Source organism: Phalacrocorax aristotelis, chromosome 19 (assembly GCF_949628215.1).
Source record: "Phalacrocorax aristotelis chromosome 19, bGulAri2.1, whole genome shotgun sequence".
Lineage (NCBI taxonomy): Eukaryota > Metazoa > Chordata > Aves > Suliformes > Phalacrocoracidae > Phalacrocorax > Phalacrocorax aristotelis.
Genome location: NC_134294.1, coordinates 6,209,714 through 6,225,600, shown reverse-complemented (window position 1 = coordinate 6,225,600; position 15,887 = coordinate 6,209,714). Strand labels below are relative to the sequence as shown.

The following is a 15,887-nucleotide window of genomic DNA, read 5'->3' as shown; positions in this document are numbered from 1 at the left end:
ACACTTGAGATTCCTGCCCTGCTGTGGGACAGATCAAAGCACAGTGATAAATTATTCCTGTGCAAATCCCTGAAACACGGGCTAAAACAGCAGGTTCGGTGATCCCCTCGCAAGGGCCGAGCTCCGCAGTGCCTGCGTCCCTGCTCGTGTGCCTCTTGTTGGCGAGGTAACGAAAATAAATTTACTCTTTGCATTTCAACCATGGTTTTGTGATTGTTCCTGTGCCCTGCCTTTGCTGGCTCTCACATGTGGCGTTGTCAGCAGGATCCAGAAACACCCAGGCTATGGTTGGCAAAAAAGTTGGGGACTGGGGAGGCTGCAATGGTGACTCCCCCTATTCCGGGAAGGCCCAGTACTGAGCGCTGGACCCCCATGGCCACTTTCCTGGCTACATTGGCTCCACCAGCAGCATGGCCTGAAATGATGAAATAGATGATGGGGCAGTGGTGGCCTGGCCCCCCCCCGACAATTGAAAAGGCTGTGCATGGGTTGCCATGTATAGTGGCTTTGGATTTGTCTCGCAAGTTATCAGGGAGATTGGGATGGTTATTAATTACTAGTCTTAGAGCTCTTCACCATGAAGTTGTTGCGTTATGGAGTAAAATGAGAGAATTGGAAAAGGAAGCGAAGTCAGGACTTTACAAGATGCAAAGGCGATCACCAAGAAGTAATTACTACTCAAGCAGAGCGGTGCCCGACAGGTTTGATTGGAATGTGCTAGATCGAATCTATGGCTGTTATTGCTGTTTAGCTGTTACAGGGCAGGCTTCTGTGCTGGCCGTGGGGCTTGCTTGCCTTATTGTATGTTAGAACCTAGTGCTCATCGGTGGCTGCTCTTCTGCTTTTGCTGCTTGCTGTGCTGCCGTACTGCTGATCCTCTGGCTCTGCTGTGCCTGGGAATGTTTTGGTAACAGCAATGGCTCACGTGTGGGTTACAGGATCCAATCCGCCAGGGCAGCGGTAACGAGAAGTATCCCGATGTAGTTTTTGAGAGGAGCGCCTGCCTCACTAAAACCCTTGATTATACCTGAGGCAACAGGTAATGCAGGCGCTCTAGCAAATACCTCGAGGAAAATTGGGGCTGTAATTTCAGGATCATCTGTTCTTGTGGTGAATAAAGGAAAGCCGGCAAAACCAAAAGGAGCATGAGGAAACAAAGGCAGAATGATTTTGTAGGAGCCGGTGTCCCGTGATCAGAAATATATGGGATGTTAGGTAGTTGTGAGGGACCTTTAAGCAAGACTAAGGTAAGCATCATTGGTGCTACAGGGAAAAGAACTTCGAGGCTGTTTTTTCAGCCTATGGAGCTCGCGATTGGGAACACTAAATTAACAGATGAACTCCTCTGTATGCCAGAACGGCCTTTACTGTTACTTGGACAGGGTTTGCTCCGTAAATTAAATGCGCAGTTGACCTTCTCTGAAGATTCTGTCCAGTTACATATTCCCCCAGAGAATGCGTAGGAAGCCCAGATGTGCCTGCTAACTGGGAAGGATCCTGCAGAAGGAAATACTCCAGACGAAGTATTAGATGCGGAAATACCCGCGGTGTGGTCAGCAGGAACACCAAGGTGAGCCAAGAATGTGACTCAGATAAAGATTGAACTAAATCCAGGAGCCCAACCAGTAAGAAAGAAGCAATACCCTATTAAATTGGAAGCTCAGAGGGGATTAGAACCAGGGATAAATTCCTTTTTAGAACATGGACAATTAAGGGAATGTCAGTTGGAACGTAATACTCCGATTTTGCCTGTAAAGAAGCCTCACCCTCAGGAGTATAGATTAGTACAAGATTTATGAGAAGTTAATGTGAGAACGATAGATGTACACCCTGTGGTCCCAAATCCACATACCCTCCTAGCCTCAATTCCTGACAGTAATACTTTTTTTTACAGTGTTGGACTTGAAAGATGCTTTCTTTTGCATACCTGTGGATGAACAGAGTCAGACCATTTTTGCCTTTGAAGGGGAAAACCCAACTACAGGACGGAAGATGCAGCTCTGTGGGACTGTCCTTCCCCAAGGGTACAAAAATAGCCCCGCGTTGTTTGGTAATGCATTGGCGAGGGAATTGGAGCAATGGCACGACGAGTATTACGCCATAACACTGTCACAGTATGTAGATGACTTATTGGTTCAGATACCTGTGAAGAGTGTTTGGAAGCCACAGGCAGCTTGCTCAATTTTCTGGGTTCAGCAGGTTATCAAGCTTCTGAAAGGAAGGTCCAGGTAGAAGAGGAAAGGGCCCAATATATGGGATGTGAAGTTAAAAAGGACAGAGAGAATTAAGTGCCGAAAGAAAGGAGGCCATTTGCAGAATTGCCTTACCAACCTCAAAGAAACAATTAAGGGGATTTTTAGGTATGGCTGAGTGGTGTTGGCTATGGATCCCTGATTTTGGACTAATTGCCAAGCCATGATATGCTGCCACAAAAGGAACGGAAGGGATTCTAGAATGGACGACAGAATGTCATACAAGTTTTGATGAAATTCAGAGAAAATTAATGGAAGTCCCTGCCTTAGGGCTCCCGAATTTGAGAAAACCCTTTCAATTATATGTATGTGAAAGACAACAAAGTGGTGTTGGGAGTGCTGGCACAAAAACTGGGGAGCTGGAAAAGGCCAGCGGGACACTTTTCCAAGCAATTGGATGAGGTTAGTAAGGGCTGGCCCGCCTGCCTGAGGGCCTTAATTGAGGAATCTCAGAAACTGACAGCGGGTGAACCGATGACCGTGTTTGTACCTCATGCTGTATCGTCCCTTCTTGAAAACAAGGGAGGCCACTGGATCTCCCCGAATAGGTTAGCGAGATATCAAACTGTATTACTAGAATAAGATGATGCCACACTTTCCCTAATCTCCACCTTAAATCCTGCTACTTTACTCGCAGTTTCTGAGTCTGATGAATTACAACGTGATTGCCTAACCACCATTGAGCAAGTGTATCCCAGCAGACCAGGTTTATGGGACGAGCCTCTGCCTGACGTGGAAGTGGAGCTCTTCACTGATGGCAGCAGCTTCCTGTTGGAAGGAAAACACAGAGCTGGATACACGGTGATAACAAATACCCAAGCACTGGAAAGCAGAGCGCTGCCTGGTAATACATCCGCTCAGAAGGCGGAGTTGATAGCACTGACTCAAGCCTTAGAACTGAGTCATGAGAAAAAGAGTTAATATATACTGATTCCAAATATGCATTTGGAGTGGTACATGCACACGGGGCGATTTGGAAAGAAAGAGGACTGCTAAACTCACAAGGGGTGCCAATAAAATATGGAACACGAATTATAAAATTTCTGCAAGCAGTTGCAATAATACATTGTAAAGCTCACCAAAAGGGAAATAGCGAAGTTGCGAAAGGTAATCGAAAAGCGGATGGCTTAGCTAAAGCCCTGAAGGAGCCAAAATTTGAAGGAGGCTTAATTCCAGGATCTCGTTTAGAACTCTCGCCACCAAAATATGTTGAGAAAGAAAACTAGTTAGCAGAACAATTGGATTGCTCCAAAAATGATCAAGGTTGGTGGGTGACACCACTGAAACAATTATTGGCTCCTGAGAAAATGATGGAAATATTATGTATAAGACTACACCAAGGAACGCATACAGGAGCAGATGCGCTGGTATTAACTGCCAAGAGAAGTGTTTCTGGGCCCAAGACACAAACTATAGCGGATATTGTAGTGAAAAAAAAAGTACTGTCTGTTGTGCTAATAACCCCCAAATCAGGAAGAAGATTATGACAAGGAGTAACGCCAGGGGAATACTGGCAGATAGGCTTTTCAGAGTTACCTAGATGTAATCAGTATATCTATTGGTATTAGTAGATAATTTCTCTGGCCAGAAGCTTTCCCTTGTCGTACCAACAAAGGTAGAGGAGTTATTAAGATTTTATTGAAAGAAATTATATCTGGATTTGGTATTCCAGAAGGTATCTCCTCTGACAATGGGCCTCATTTTATTGCAGAAGTAGTACAGGCGTTTTCCAAGTTTTTACAGATTAAGTGGGAACTACACACCCCCTGGAGGCCTCAAACTAGTGGGAAAGTGGAAAGGATGAATCAGACCCTCAAGGCAAGTTTCCACACTTCGCCAGGAAGCACGCTTTAATGGGATTAGAAGCCTTACCTTTAGCTCTTTTGTGAATTTTAATAACCCTGAGGGTTAAGGAAAGGGTTAGTCCCTTGGAGATCATATACGGGAAAGCATATCCCACAAAACTCTTAAACATCAAGGGGGACAAAATGCATATAAGAGGACAGGCTGCCATCAAGGAATATTTGATTTTTCTCTCGCAGACTTTATCTTTGCTGCACAGGTACCTAAATCAAACAGCTTCTCTTCCCTTGGACGCACCAGTCCACCCATTCCAGTCAGGAGACGCTGTCTATGTACGAACCAGGAAAGATGAACTGTTGAAAGAAAAGTGGAAAGGACCCTCTACTGTACTATTGAAGACTTATGCTGCGATTAAGGTAGAAGGAACTGATTCCTGGACTCATTTTACACAGGTAAAAAGTACATAAGGCCCGATCAAGATAAATGAACCTGCACCACAGCTGGAGAAGTTAGACTTTGATTGACCAGAGACCCTTGGTGAGCTGTGCTTAGGAAGCAGGGCTTGTCTATGTAGAGATTAAGCACCTATTTTCCCCACAAGGATAGTTATAGAACCCCCTCAGAAAGTGGTGTTAAACTATGCCAAGTTGATGGTCATATATTCAGTAAATTTAATCTTACAACTTATCCAGTCATCCGGGAGAATCCAAAATAGCAGCACTTTGAGTGCATGACCGCATGTCTTCTACTTCCAAAACCTGTTGCAACCCCCCACCCCCAGATTGGGGAATCTTAGTTCTAGATTTAAATTGAACCTTTGAACTCATAATAACTAAAAATTCAGTAACAGTGGGTAAAGTAATTGCATTCGGATGTTACTACACGGTCATGGGGTTTGTGTATATATAAATTTAAGTGGTAAGGATCATTGTGTTCACATCCCAAACAGTACTGAAACTCTAAATGATTAATTAAACTGAATAAAACAAGTGGCAAAGTCAAACCAGGACCTGAGGGCTTCAATAACAATCAGATAGTTAAAAAAATACTACATAAACTTGGATTCTCCCTTACTGGATGGTTGCAAAGGTTGTTATAATTGTGATTGTATATTAGTTGGATCTATTACTAGTATGATAGTAAAACTATATACGGCTTATGAAAAGGAGTGAGATTTATGAGACTCATGAAGAAGGTCTCTTAGTCTCAAAGGGCGGGGGGGGGGACGCAACGATATCCTGAAGAAAATGGAGTTTTCCACTAAGCAATAACAATGAACCCTGTGAGCCTGGCAAAACAGAATTTGGTGGCCAGAGCAGGGAGCTGAGAGATAGGGAAGCATTTGTTTTCTGACTATATCCTTGAAAAAGAGCTGAGGGACTGACAGGAGGGAACATCCCACCTCAGAAGATGCTGAAAGCTGAGTGATAAAGAACATGGTCAAGGAGGACAACTAATAGGGATGTTTATGCACGTTGATAAGAACTAAAGCTAAGTGTCCTTTAGCATCATAATGCTAAAAATCATGCCCACAGGTCAGAAAGCCCCTCATATACTCAAATAAGCCCCTCACTCCCTGAGCATGTGTGGCAAATTTAAAGGGAGCTGTACCTTTAAGATGATGTCAGAAAGCAATGAGCCAATGACCAGCTGCGGGGCGGGAATATTGCTGTGACTGACACATTGAACCGTATTGCAGGGTCTCGGTGCAGGGTGCTAGCTCTGCGCAGTTACCGGCACCCGCCTGTGCACAAGCATGCAATGAATAAAATCCCTCCGCTCTGGGTGTAGCTTGGCGTTTTGCCACCCCGGGGGAAGGAACCCGCTTTTTGGGTTAACGCCTGTGGCACGTGTGATTCCCACCGCAATGCCAGGCAGCGTTTGGGAGAGGTTCCTTTGCATCAGTGAAAATCCAGCCAAGGGGTGCATTAGACGCAAAAGGCTGTGGGATAATCACCGTGTTCTCTCCCTGTTTTATTTACTTGCGTAATATGGCTACGCAAAGGAGTCTGGCAATATTGAGCCTGGTAACACTTAAGGATGCCATACATAAAAGCTGAATTCTTAAGATGGTAGATGACGTTTTTGCGCTACCTGCTTTTATTAAGTGAGCGTTTAATTTATATTAAAGTATCCTTAACAATATCACTGCTTTATCATCGCTGCTCTAGTAATTTGGGCGTTTTTAGTTTAAATGTATATAGCAGAATTTTAACCTTACCTTGTTTGTGAACGTCGTCGGAGTTTGCATTTTCAGTTTCTTAATGAATGACAATCGACTTACCGAATAGGTAAAGTCTGCTACTGTTTGTGAAAGAGAATTGGGGGGGTAAAAAAATCTGATTAAACAGTGCTGAGGGAATGACTGAGTCATGAGGCATAAAGCCATTTAAATTGTTTTGAGTACGATACTACAGTGGGAAGAGATTTGGATATTTCCTGTGTGCAGGTGCTGAATGTGAAGGTAGTTGAAGTTCAGCTGGTACCGTTTACTTGCTCTGTCGGCTTTGCTCCCTTTTGGAAAGAATGGCTTTAAGGTATAACTTCTTTTGTAGTGTCTGTTTTCCAAAATGCTTGAAAAATAGAAGTAGAGAAATAGTGGTTTGCTCACTTTTGTCTCCCCTTCCACTCTTAAACAGTCATACAGAAATTTAAGAAATGAAAAGTGGCAGTTCTGAATAAACGTGCCGCGATATTGCTGTTCAGTCCTCCCAGATGCTGCAGGCACATTGGATTCCCCGTGTAGTTCTGTTCCAGCCAGATCTCCTTTGCATTTAGACGTAAAGTGACTGTAGATCTGCTTTGTCTGGGAAGTCTGGCTATGTTTTTTAACTAAAAATAAAACATCTTTGAGAAAAATACATTTTATTTTATTTTAAACCATTTTTGATTACTGTAGGATATGTTTGCTTGGGCCTTTGCATAAGAGTTGCTCAAGTCTCTTAGAACTGGAAGACCTAAAATTTAGATCCTAGATCAGTAAGATGAAATTAGTAAAATTCTAGTAGTGAGCCTAGAAAGTTAAACCCACTAATTGCTAGTGTGATCCCTTTTTGTCTCTGCTCTGCATGCTTGTGTTAGGTGAGGGCAGGACTGCTGTGCCGGCATGCTTCATCCTCCTCCGTTGCTGTCCTGTTGCTGGCTCGCGCAGCTGGATGGAGAAGCCTTCTGGGGCTTTGGATTCCGGAGTTAATATGCTTCTGTGGAGCAAAATAGGATTCAAAATAGCTGGTATGTGAATATTACATCTTTTGCTTTCACAGAGCGCACCTCTGCTGGAAGCTTTTCTTTCCATGGGAGCAAATGGTAAGGGTAACACAAAGTTACCTGATTTTGGAGTCAGGAGCTTGCTTTCCTTCAGTGCAGCGCAGGCAGTCTGGTAGTAGGAGTCGAAATGGAGACTGCAAATCCTTCTCGTCTGTAGGTTTTGCTAGTTCCTCAGGGCAGTATCAAGATGACTGATGATCTGTGATTCCACACTCTACCTGAGGAGAGAAATGTATTAACGGCGTGCGTTCCTATGCAGCAATAAAAGTCACGGGTCTGCCATTACCGTGAGACCAAGGGGAGAGAATCTGTTCTTTCACCTTTTAAGGGGGAAGCCTGCGTGGGCTATGTCTCATTTTACCTGTGGCTCTCATCTGAAAAGGTTTTCAGCGTATTGCTTTAATACTCCTCTTCACAATAACAAGGATCGTCTCTTCTAGTTCTCCTGGCATTCAAGGACTGTGCTTTAATGCTGTGTAGAGAGGTATGTACCTGGCTGGAGGCACTCTGTTTTAAGGCTATGAATGGAAATCTTTTCAAAATGCTACTCAGCATGCTGTCTTTCTGCCTATGAATATTTCAGTTGTGAACTGCACAAAATAGGTTTGTGGGGTGTGGAAAAAGGGTGGGGGCGTGGAGCCACATGCTGGGAATTTCCCGGCAACTGACATGTATTTGTTCTGGTCACCAGCAGTTTAGAATCACTTCTCCAAGAGTTTGACTCTCAGAATTTTGCTGGGACAGTAGGGCTGCATTATGGTAGTTCTGGGTTTTTATTTGCATTTTTCTACTGTTTTGTTCTTGCTGCTGGCAGTCACTGTTAGTCATTGCTTGGGATTGAAATGCAAAGAACGTCAATATCCTTTTGGTGAAAAATGCTGCAAGGACTGTGCCCCTGGTAAGTAGTTTTCCCTGGATGTTGGTTATAAGGGTGTGATGTAATATCTGTTAATAACTCACAGGTGGTGGAAAACAGCTCGATGGAAATCAAGGAGTTGGACTCGATGATCCTTGTGGGTCCCTTCTAACTCAGGATGTTCTGTGATTCTATGAAATATTGAAATGTAGGAAGCGCAGCATGGAGAAAAAGCATTTGATGAAGAGTCTTCACACCAGTCTAAACTGACAAAAATTACTTATGTAACATACTACATTCAGGAATCTTCCTCTTTGAAGGACCTACGTGTTCTTAACCTCCTTTGTGTGGCTCCGCTTCCTTAATGTGTCAGTCTGGTGTATTGTCACTGTGGGAGTATTAGGTGAGAAAAGAGGGTTGCATTTATCTTACTGTCCTTTACCTATCACGTAAAGAACCTCAGAAGTCTTGCATAAGATTGGAAATGGTGATGAATTCTGTTGCTAAAGATGTTTTTTAAGCTTTCTTTTGTAGCAGGGTTTGTAGTACTTAAGACTTGGTGGTTTTTTTTAATGAAAAAGATATGCTTAATTCATAGACAGAGATTAGCAAAGCATAACTTGACAGGAAACGTATGTTTCCTCCTTATTGTTGAAACTGAATGAATCTGAATTCTGGGTTTTGCATCATATGTGTGGTTTTTTTCTACAATCTGAGTATCTTTAAAGGCAGGGCAGTGTTGAGAAGCAGAAATGCAAAATATCAAACCTCAAATACTTCAATAGTTGGGATTTAATTATAGAAGTGACTCGGTGATGAAGAGGAACAACAATTAACAGCTAATATTGCTGTTCAAGGAACAATCCCCTTAACAGAAGGGCTTATTTTTAGTACAGTCAATATTGCCAGTACTAAAAGAAGGGTACATCTACGTGCCCAGGAGCAGCGCAGATCATGTTTGTAAATGCAGTTGCAACTTAAAATCCTGCATATGGTTTTCTGTGCATCTTTCAGAATAATTACTTTCTCTTTTCATAATTAAGTCTACTTAATACTAGATCAGTTCACCGATCTACTGTCATCTTCGAAGATGCTAATTGGAATAAATTCAGCCTTTAAGACTTGAGGCAGTTTACTGCATTATTCTTAAAACTATTTAAATCTGAGTGTTTCTGAACTCAATTTAAAGTATGCAGATACAGATAATCGTTTATCTCTTAAGGTTTTTTGTTCCTCCTTACACTGAAAGAACTTCTATCAGTGTTTTGCATCGTTAGCACGTCTGCTGCAGTTGGGGAAACATTTCTTCATAGTCTCTTCCTGATTGTGTAGATGGTAAAAAGATAGAAGTATATCGTATGTATTGTAGTCAGTAAAAATCTCCTGTATTTTGCCACTGATAGCACTCGATAAAATGCAGAGAAAATGAGTGAGCAAGAGACTCATTCCTTATTGTTCACCTACAGAATGGGAAAAGGAACCAAAACGAAAGAAAGTCTGTGAGAATAGGGATGTACTTAAGGTCAGCTGTAAAACCCTGTGTCATTAAAGCTGTCTGTGGTTCCTGCAGCCTGTGCTGTAGGGAGAGAAGCTAGTGAGACAGAAAGAACATGTCGGGCTCCTTTTCCAAAATCCACTGTTAACTTGCTGTTTCGGCAAGTCGCTTTGCTCACAGACCTTGTCATCGTAGCACAGCACTCTGCATTTCTGTGTAAGTGCTGTGCTCCGTACAGGTTGCAATTTGCGGTGCAAGCATTCAGAGCTTGTTTCAAAACGCAATGTGTGATACACACATGCTGTCTGGGACAGTAACAAACGCCTGCCTTGCGTCTTGTGCTGTGTCGCATTGTTTATGAAATGGAGCTAGTAATGTCGCTGATGTTGTTGGGTGCCAGTACAGATGCGTATCAAAATACAACCGCATTCTTTCATGCCTAACGGGCTTTCAAAATGCCAACAGAAAGATACTACAAGCGGCTACTTCACTAATGAATTTTCTGCAAACCTGAGCAGTCCATTGCCATCTTTTGTACCTGTTTGGGATTAATTTGGGTTGAACTGCATGATTTATCTCCTAAGGGAAGGCAGGATCTGTCATAAAGCCATTGCATTACACTGGAGATCAGACTTACTGCTATGCTAAAAACCTGCTTCTTGACCTAACTGACACTGGCTGCAAACAGTGATGTCTAAACCATATGAAAAGGTGGTCTGGAGAAGTGATATTTGGAATCCACTGGGAGAATCATTTGGGGCATCGCCTCAACTCTCGGCAAGCTGTCAGGCCCCTCGTAGCCCATTTTAGCCGCTTAATTTACAGTGGTGCTATGGGTCAAAACTTCTAGGGATCCTGGTATATCTAAACCTGCAGAACGTATTCAGCCAGAGTTGTAAGTGGAACTGTCTCTTTCTGGGTGCTCTTTCATTCTAATGCATGAAAATGAAGAGGGCTTCCCTCTGATAACAATCTGTTCCTCCTTCTACGTGGTCTTTGTTTTAGGTGAAAGAATGAGAAACCGCTGCACAGCAACAACAGACACAGTCTGTCTGCCCTGTCAAAATGGCTACTTTAGTAATGAGTACCACCACAGCTTCTGCAAGAGTTGTACAATCTGCGACACTAGTAAGTCAGCTGGATAGTGGTAATTTCTCTATACAAATCTGGGAGGCAATCAGTCTCCATACGCTTTATCATCTTTGCATGCTCCTCGAAGGCTGGTGTCATAAAGCCTGCTGCTTGAGACGACCAAGTCCAAAGACTGGGTGGTTATTTCAATATCTGGTATCTCTTGATTGTTACTGATGGTGGAGCCTTCAAAGGGAAGCAGGCTTGCACTGCCTGAAAGCTGGTGTCTTCAGAATTGTTAATCTGTTCTCTGCAGTTGTTTCGACACGCAGCAGATAGGCATCGAGTAATTACATTTTTTTTTCTTATTTCATGTCTTTCCCTTGCCCTTTATTGTGTTGTTGCTAGGGAAGGGGAGCGTGGAAGTGAAGAAGTGTGAGAAGACCTCTGACAGAATTTGCATGTGTGTTGCAGGTTACATGCCAGATGTCAGGCATACACTGGGAAGCGGTAAGTTAGTGATGTGTCAGACTCCAAAGTCTTCCCTCCCCTTCAGATTGAGACAGTTGCCATTTCTAGTGTAAGAGCTGTTGATACCCCATTGATATCTCCACACAAGTGTTAAAGCACGGTAGTTCTGCAAACTGCTGCTCTGTGATTCCTGAGCTGTCAGAAATCTTAATGCTCTCCTTGTTAATATCCATAATGAGCTGGTAGAGAAAACAGGAGGCCTTGCCAGTTGCAGACTAAAATGAACCACTGAGAACGTTGTGTTACTTCTGACCCAATGACTATGGTTTTTAGAGTCTATGTGGGTTTTGTTGGGTCAGTTCTGTAAGCTAGACTGCTAGTATAAGCTATTAGTGTAATTATGGTGTAGCTGTTGCACATTTATGTTGCTAACTGAACTCAAATTCTGCCTCTTCCTCTTTTCCCAGTATGCTCACCATGTCCTGAAGGGTCGTATTCCATAGGGCAAAATGAAAACTGTCGACCTTGGACCAAGTATGTATCACTGATCCAAATGTGTTTAGAGCAACATTTTGGGTTTACTTCTGTGGCAGTTGATGCCCAAGTCATGCTGTGTAGAGTAAACCTGCACAAGGTGCCATGAAACCACGTTCCTCATGACTCTCAGGAGCCTTAGGCAGTCTGTGTACTGATTTGAAGCATCTGTCTGCCTTCTGCCCTTTCTCTCGTCACCTGTGGCAACAACAGTATTCTCAGCCTTTTTTTTTTAAAGTTCTGGAGGTTTTATGTCTGTAGCAAAAGGCTCCCTTGCCAAATGCAGCCGTGCTACAAGGCTGTTACATGCACAGATGCTAAGAAAAACAGGATCTCATTTTTTTCCCAGTAATAACTTAAATTAGCTTCATTGTTCTTTGCATATCTGTAGAATCTCAGGTGAAGCCTGAGTTTGTATTGATAAAATGTTCACTCACTTGTTCCATGGAAATCACTTAAAGTCATTGCTGCGATTTTTTTTTAAAAACTACACTCATTTATTTTACACCTCTAGCTGCAGCATTCTTGGGAAAAATACTCTTCGGCAAGGAACTAAAGTGGCTGATGCTGTTTGCAGCAACCATGTCACGCAGTCCGCCACGTCTCAGAGTGCAACACCTGCTTTGAATCTTTCCACTACTGACCACAAGAATAATACGTCAACTGCAGTGTTCTCACCGTCCAGACCCAGTGTGATTCCTTTCATTTGCCCGGATATGAACAGCCCCTCAGAGACTAACTGGGGTAAGGAAAGGGAATGACCAAGTCTAGTCTCTCTGTTTACTAGAGCTGGCCAGGAGTTTTCCCCTGAAACTGATTTCATTGGAAATGAAATCACACTCTTTCTCAGAAGCCATATCTGTATGTCACAGTCTTTCAGGGAGACACATGCAGGATTCCAGGCTTCTTGCTGGTCTGCTTGGCAGCTGGGATTTTAGGCTTTGTGGTTCAGGGGTACTAGAACTTCTACGGTTCTAGATTCCATCTTTTGAAGCTGGAAAGCCATGGAAACTCTAGCTAGAACTGTGAATCCTTTTAGTGTTTTCTTTTCCCCTTTTTCTTCTAGGGTCTTTATCGCTTATCCTTATTTGTCTGATATTGCTCATGGTGAGTGGAATGTCCATCTTCTTGTTGATTATCCAAGCAGCCAAAAAAGAGACCAAGAGGAAACCTCGTAGAAACATACATCAGGGTGAGTTTCTTTTTATGGGGGGAAAAAATGTATAGGAAAGAGAATAATCAGGGCCCCCTATTTGAACTTTGATAATTGCTTCAGTCGAAATGAAGTCTACCTGGCTAAGTAGCACAGTGTCATCTGCCATTAATACCAGTGGTTGATCCTCTCTTTAGTCCTGATGCACTAGAGGTCATAGTGTCTCAAATTTGCATTCTTATAGAGCACAAATTCCCCTGCTTGTTGCCATGCAGAAGGAGTCTCTGATTTTTAACCCCTCCCAGCCTTTCTCTCCCTTAGTCCCTGCAAAAATGGTGTAACGATTTTGTGCAGGGAATTCTATTCAGTACAGAGAAGATACAGAATCAATGGTCTTTTAAAGATTATATTGTGAACTTTTTTGCCTACATGGAAATGAACTGTCTTGAAGTGTCTCCTGCAAACACAGGAAAGGTTTGACTGAGAAAGGCTGAACTCCATGTTCAGAATTAAGTGGCAGCCTGGCTCTTGAGGCAGCCCACAGCTGCCTCATGTTCCATTCATAGAGCAATGGTAAAGTGTATTTTCACTCTTCCCTACACTTGGTGTTTCCTACCCCTGTCTGGAAGGACAAGCACTGACCTAAATGTCACTCATATCTGCCAAGTCATCCATGAAACTAGAAGAGTCCCTGGTTTCCCTCTTCCTGCCCCTTCTACTCTCTACAGTATTTTATTTAGTAGTTGTTGTTGTTATTATATTATTATTATTATCTGTCTTTCAGGAGAAAGGATCTGTCGAATTCCTGTCCAGGAAGAACAAATTGACTCCAATTCTAGTCTCATCAAAAACTGACTACACACTATGTTACTGTTTCCCGCATTTCTGAGCGGATCGATTTTTAACAAGTAATGTGACAGTGCATTCTGTCGCTGTATGTGTGGATGTGGCCAACTAATTGCACTTCGGTTCCTTTGGGTCTGGTCGAGTGGCCCCTTTGGTCCTAATGCCAGTCGGAGTAGCTGTTCTTGGTGGAATTATATGATTTCTTTGGCAGATGCTGTGTACAGCATCCCCATTGCCAGGACTGAGTTGATAGAGTCCTCTGTGTTTCTAGAGAATCCTGTATGCAGTGATGGGCAGTTGTCTTTGGACTGAAGAAAGCATTCATGAAGCTGTAAGAGCTGACCATTGAGCAGACAGAAAAACAGGGAAATCAAAAGACCTGCTTTATGACTGAGTTTATATCTCGTCTTACAATTCCGAGATGCCAAGCAGAGCACGTTTCTCTCCTCAGTACAGGTATCTCCAGTGTTTCAGTCTAGTTGCCAGATGAACTCTCCTCGCTTTAAGAGGAGAATCTCCCCTGATGAACATACCCAGCAACCTTTGTGCTTCCAGTTTTTTTCAAGTTATTTCTTCTTGGTCAAGTTGAGTGGCAGATGTTAGCTGTTCCTCCAGGGCCAGTTGTCATTGCTGGTGACTCTTGTGCTGGCCATGCGCCCGAATAGCACCACAATGGCTACTCAGTGCTACTTCTCTCTTCTGTATTTCTTCAGACATACCCATTGAGAAAACGTCATGTTAACATGCTGAGCAGCATCCCCACTGTCAGGCCAACGCATGGAATTACTCATGATCACCAGATAGCTCCAGATCTCCAGGTGTTTGGGAATTTCCATGGAGATCTTCATGTGTGTGAAAACCAGAATATGTGGATTGCCAGAAGGCAAAGGGAATGGCAATTTCTGATTAGAACATTATTAGTGGAAACTGTAGTGCAAAATAGGGGGAGAGGTAGTATCACTTGTCTGCAGTGTAAACTTTGGTAGCTGCCGTGTATAACTAATGTTTTATCTGTAAGCCCTGTGCAACCGACGCGCTGTGTGCTTCCTCTTGGTGGACATCCTGTTGTGCTGAACACCCTGGTGTGTCTGTCATCAGCAAGGCTGCTCCAGTCAAGCTTGGACTTCTCCACAGTAAAGCTGTTCAGCTTAAACCACTTTTGTGGGACTTGACTGCTTGCTGTGAATGCAGGGAGAAACCCACAAGCAGGTTTGGTTCCAGACAGCGCTCTGGATTTGGGGAGAGGCGGTTGATGTCTTGGGTTTAGGAGTGTATACATGGACGCTTAGAGTTTTCTGCTGATGAATGATAATTTTGTGATGGTTTAGAAAAGAATAACTCCTTAGGTGTTCTCTGTTGTGAGAGGCAAGAGCTGAACTCAACACAGTGCTGACTCTCTGGGCCTTCAAGGGTTGCATTTTAGTGAAGACGTGCAAAGACCATGTAGCAGTGGATAGATACCTAAACTATGCTCTGACCATTCATCTGGATGATCGCCTTGTGCACACTGTCAGTGGAACCCGCATTCAGAACTGAAGAAGTGTTCTTGATTTGGCCTCTGCAGTTAAAATACCTGGTTGCCTGTACGCTGTATGAAATTAATTTTACTTCTGTAATGTTTTGCCACAAGTTAATCAGTCTTTAGTTTTGGAAAACATTCAAATTTCAGGTAGCAGGTTCAGGTTTCTCTCAGACACTTCAGATTTTGAAGTGTGATTGTCAACAGGTTTTAATATCACTTAAATACCTTAGTGTAAAAGTTCAAGAAGAAGTGAACTTGAAAGTGACATAATTCAGAAGTGTTTTACACTTCAAATATAACTCCTCAGTGGATAACTCATTAGAGATAGGTATTTCATATACACAGTACCAAAGCATATGCCAAAATATGCAACAGGAAATGTATTCAAGAATACAACTGGTGTCTAGAAACGTGTTTTTTAAACATATGTTTCCTTATATGTTATACATATGGCGTACTTAGCAGTGGTTTCCTATTTTAAAGTTCATATACAATGTATATAAACGTTTGTATTACATAGGAAGTGTGATAGTGACTTTTTTAAATAAATTGTGATAGCAGCTAAATGCGCATGTACGATGTGTATGATTGGAGAGTACAAACGGGCAAACAGTTAC

The 15,887-nt window shown here is 42.9% G+C and overlaps 1 protein-coding gene across 10 annotated transcripts; it reads left to right on the top strand.

Moving 5' to 3' along the window:
• Positions 1 to 190: 190 nt before the first annotated feature.
• On the top strand, positions 191 to 15,836 carry TNFRSF4 (TNF receptor superfamily member 4). 10 transcript variants are annotated; one of them, XM_075113994.1, is made up of 12 exons: positions 191 to 1,570; positions 1,895 to 2,114; positions 2,890 to 3,096; positions 4,315 to 4,507; positions 6,505 to 6,592; positions 7,137 to 7,286; positions 10,679 to 10,801; positions 11,153 to 11,254; positions 11,683 to 11,749; positions 12,264 to 12,493; positions 12,816 to 12,941; positions 13,687 to 15,836. In XM_075113994.1, the coding sequence occupies exons 6-12, from the start codon at positions 7,211 to 7,213 to the stop codon at positions 13,755 to 13,757; spliced, it is 795 nt and encodes a 264-aa protein (XP_074970095.1). In that variant the 5' UTR covers positions 191 to 1,570; positions 1,895 to 2,114; positions 2,890 to 3,096; positions 4,315 to 4,507; positions 6,505 to 6,592; positions 7,137 to 7,210; the 3' UTR covers positions 13,758 to 15,836. The 10 variants fall into 10 exon arrangements, with proteins under 10 accessions (XP_074970095.1, XP_074970096.1, XP_074970093.1 ...); XM_075113995.1 differs by lacking the exon at positions 6,505 to 6,592 and having other exon boundaries at positions 4,295 to 4,471; XM_075113992.1 differs by lacking the exon at positions 6,505 to 6,592 and having other exon boundaries at positions 4,295 to 4,507.
• The last annotated feature ends 51 nt before the right edge of the window (positions 15,837 to 15,887 follow it).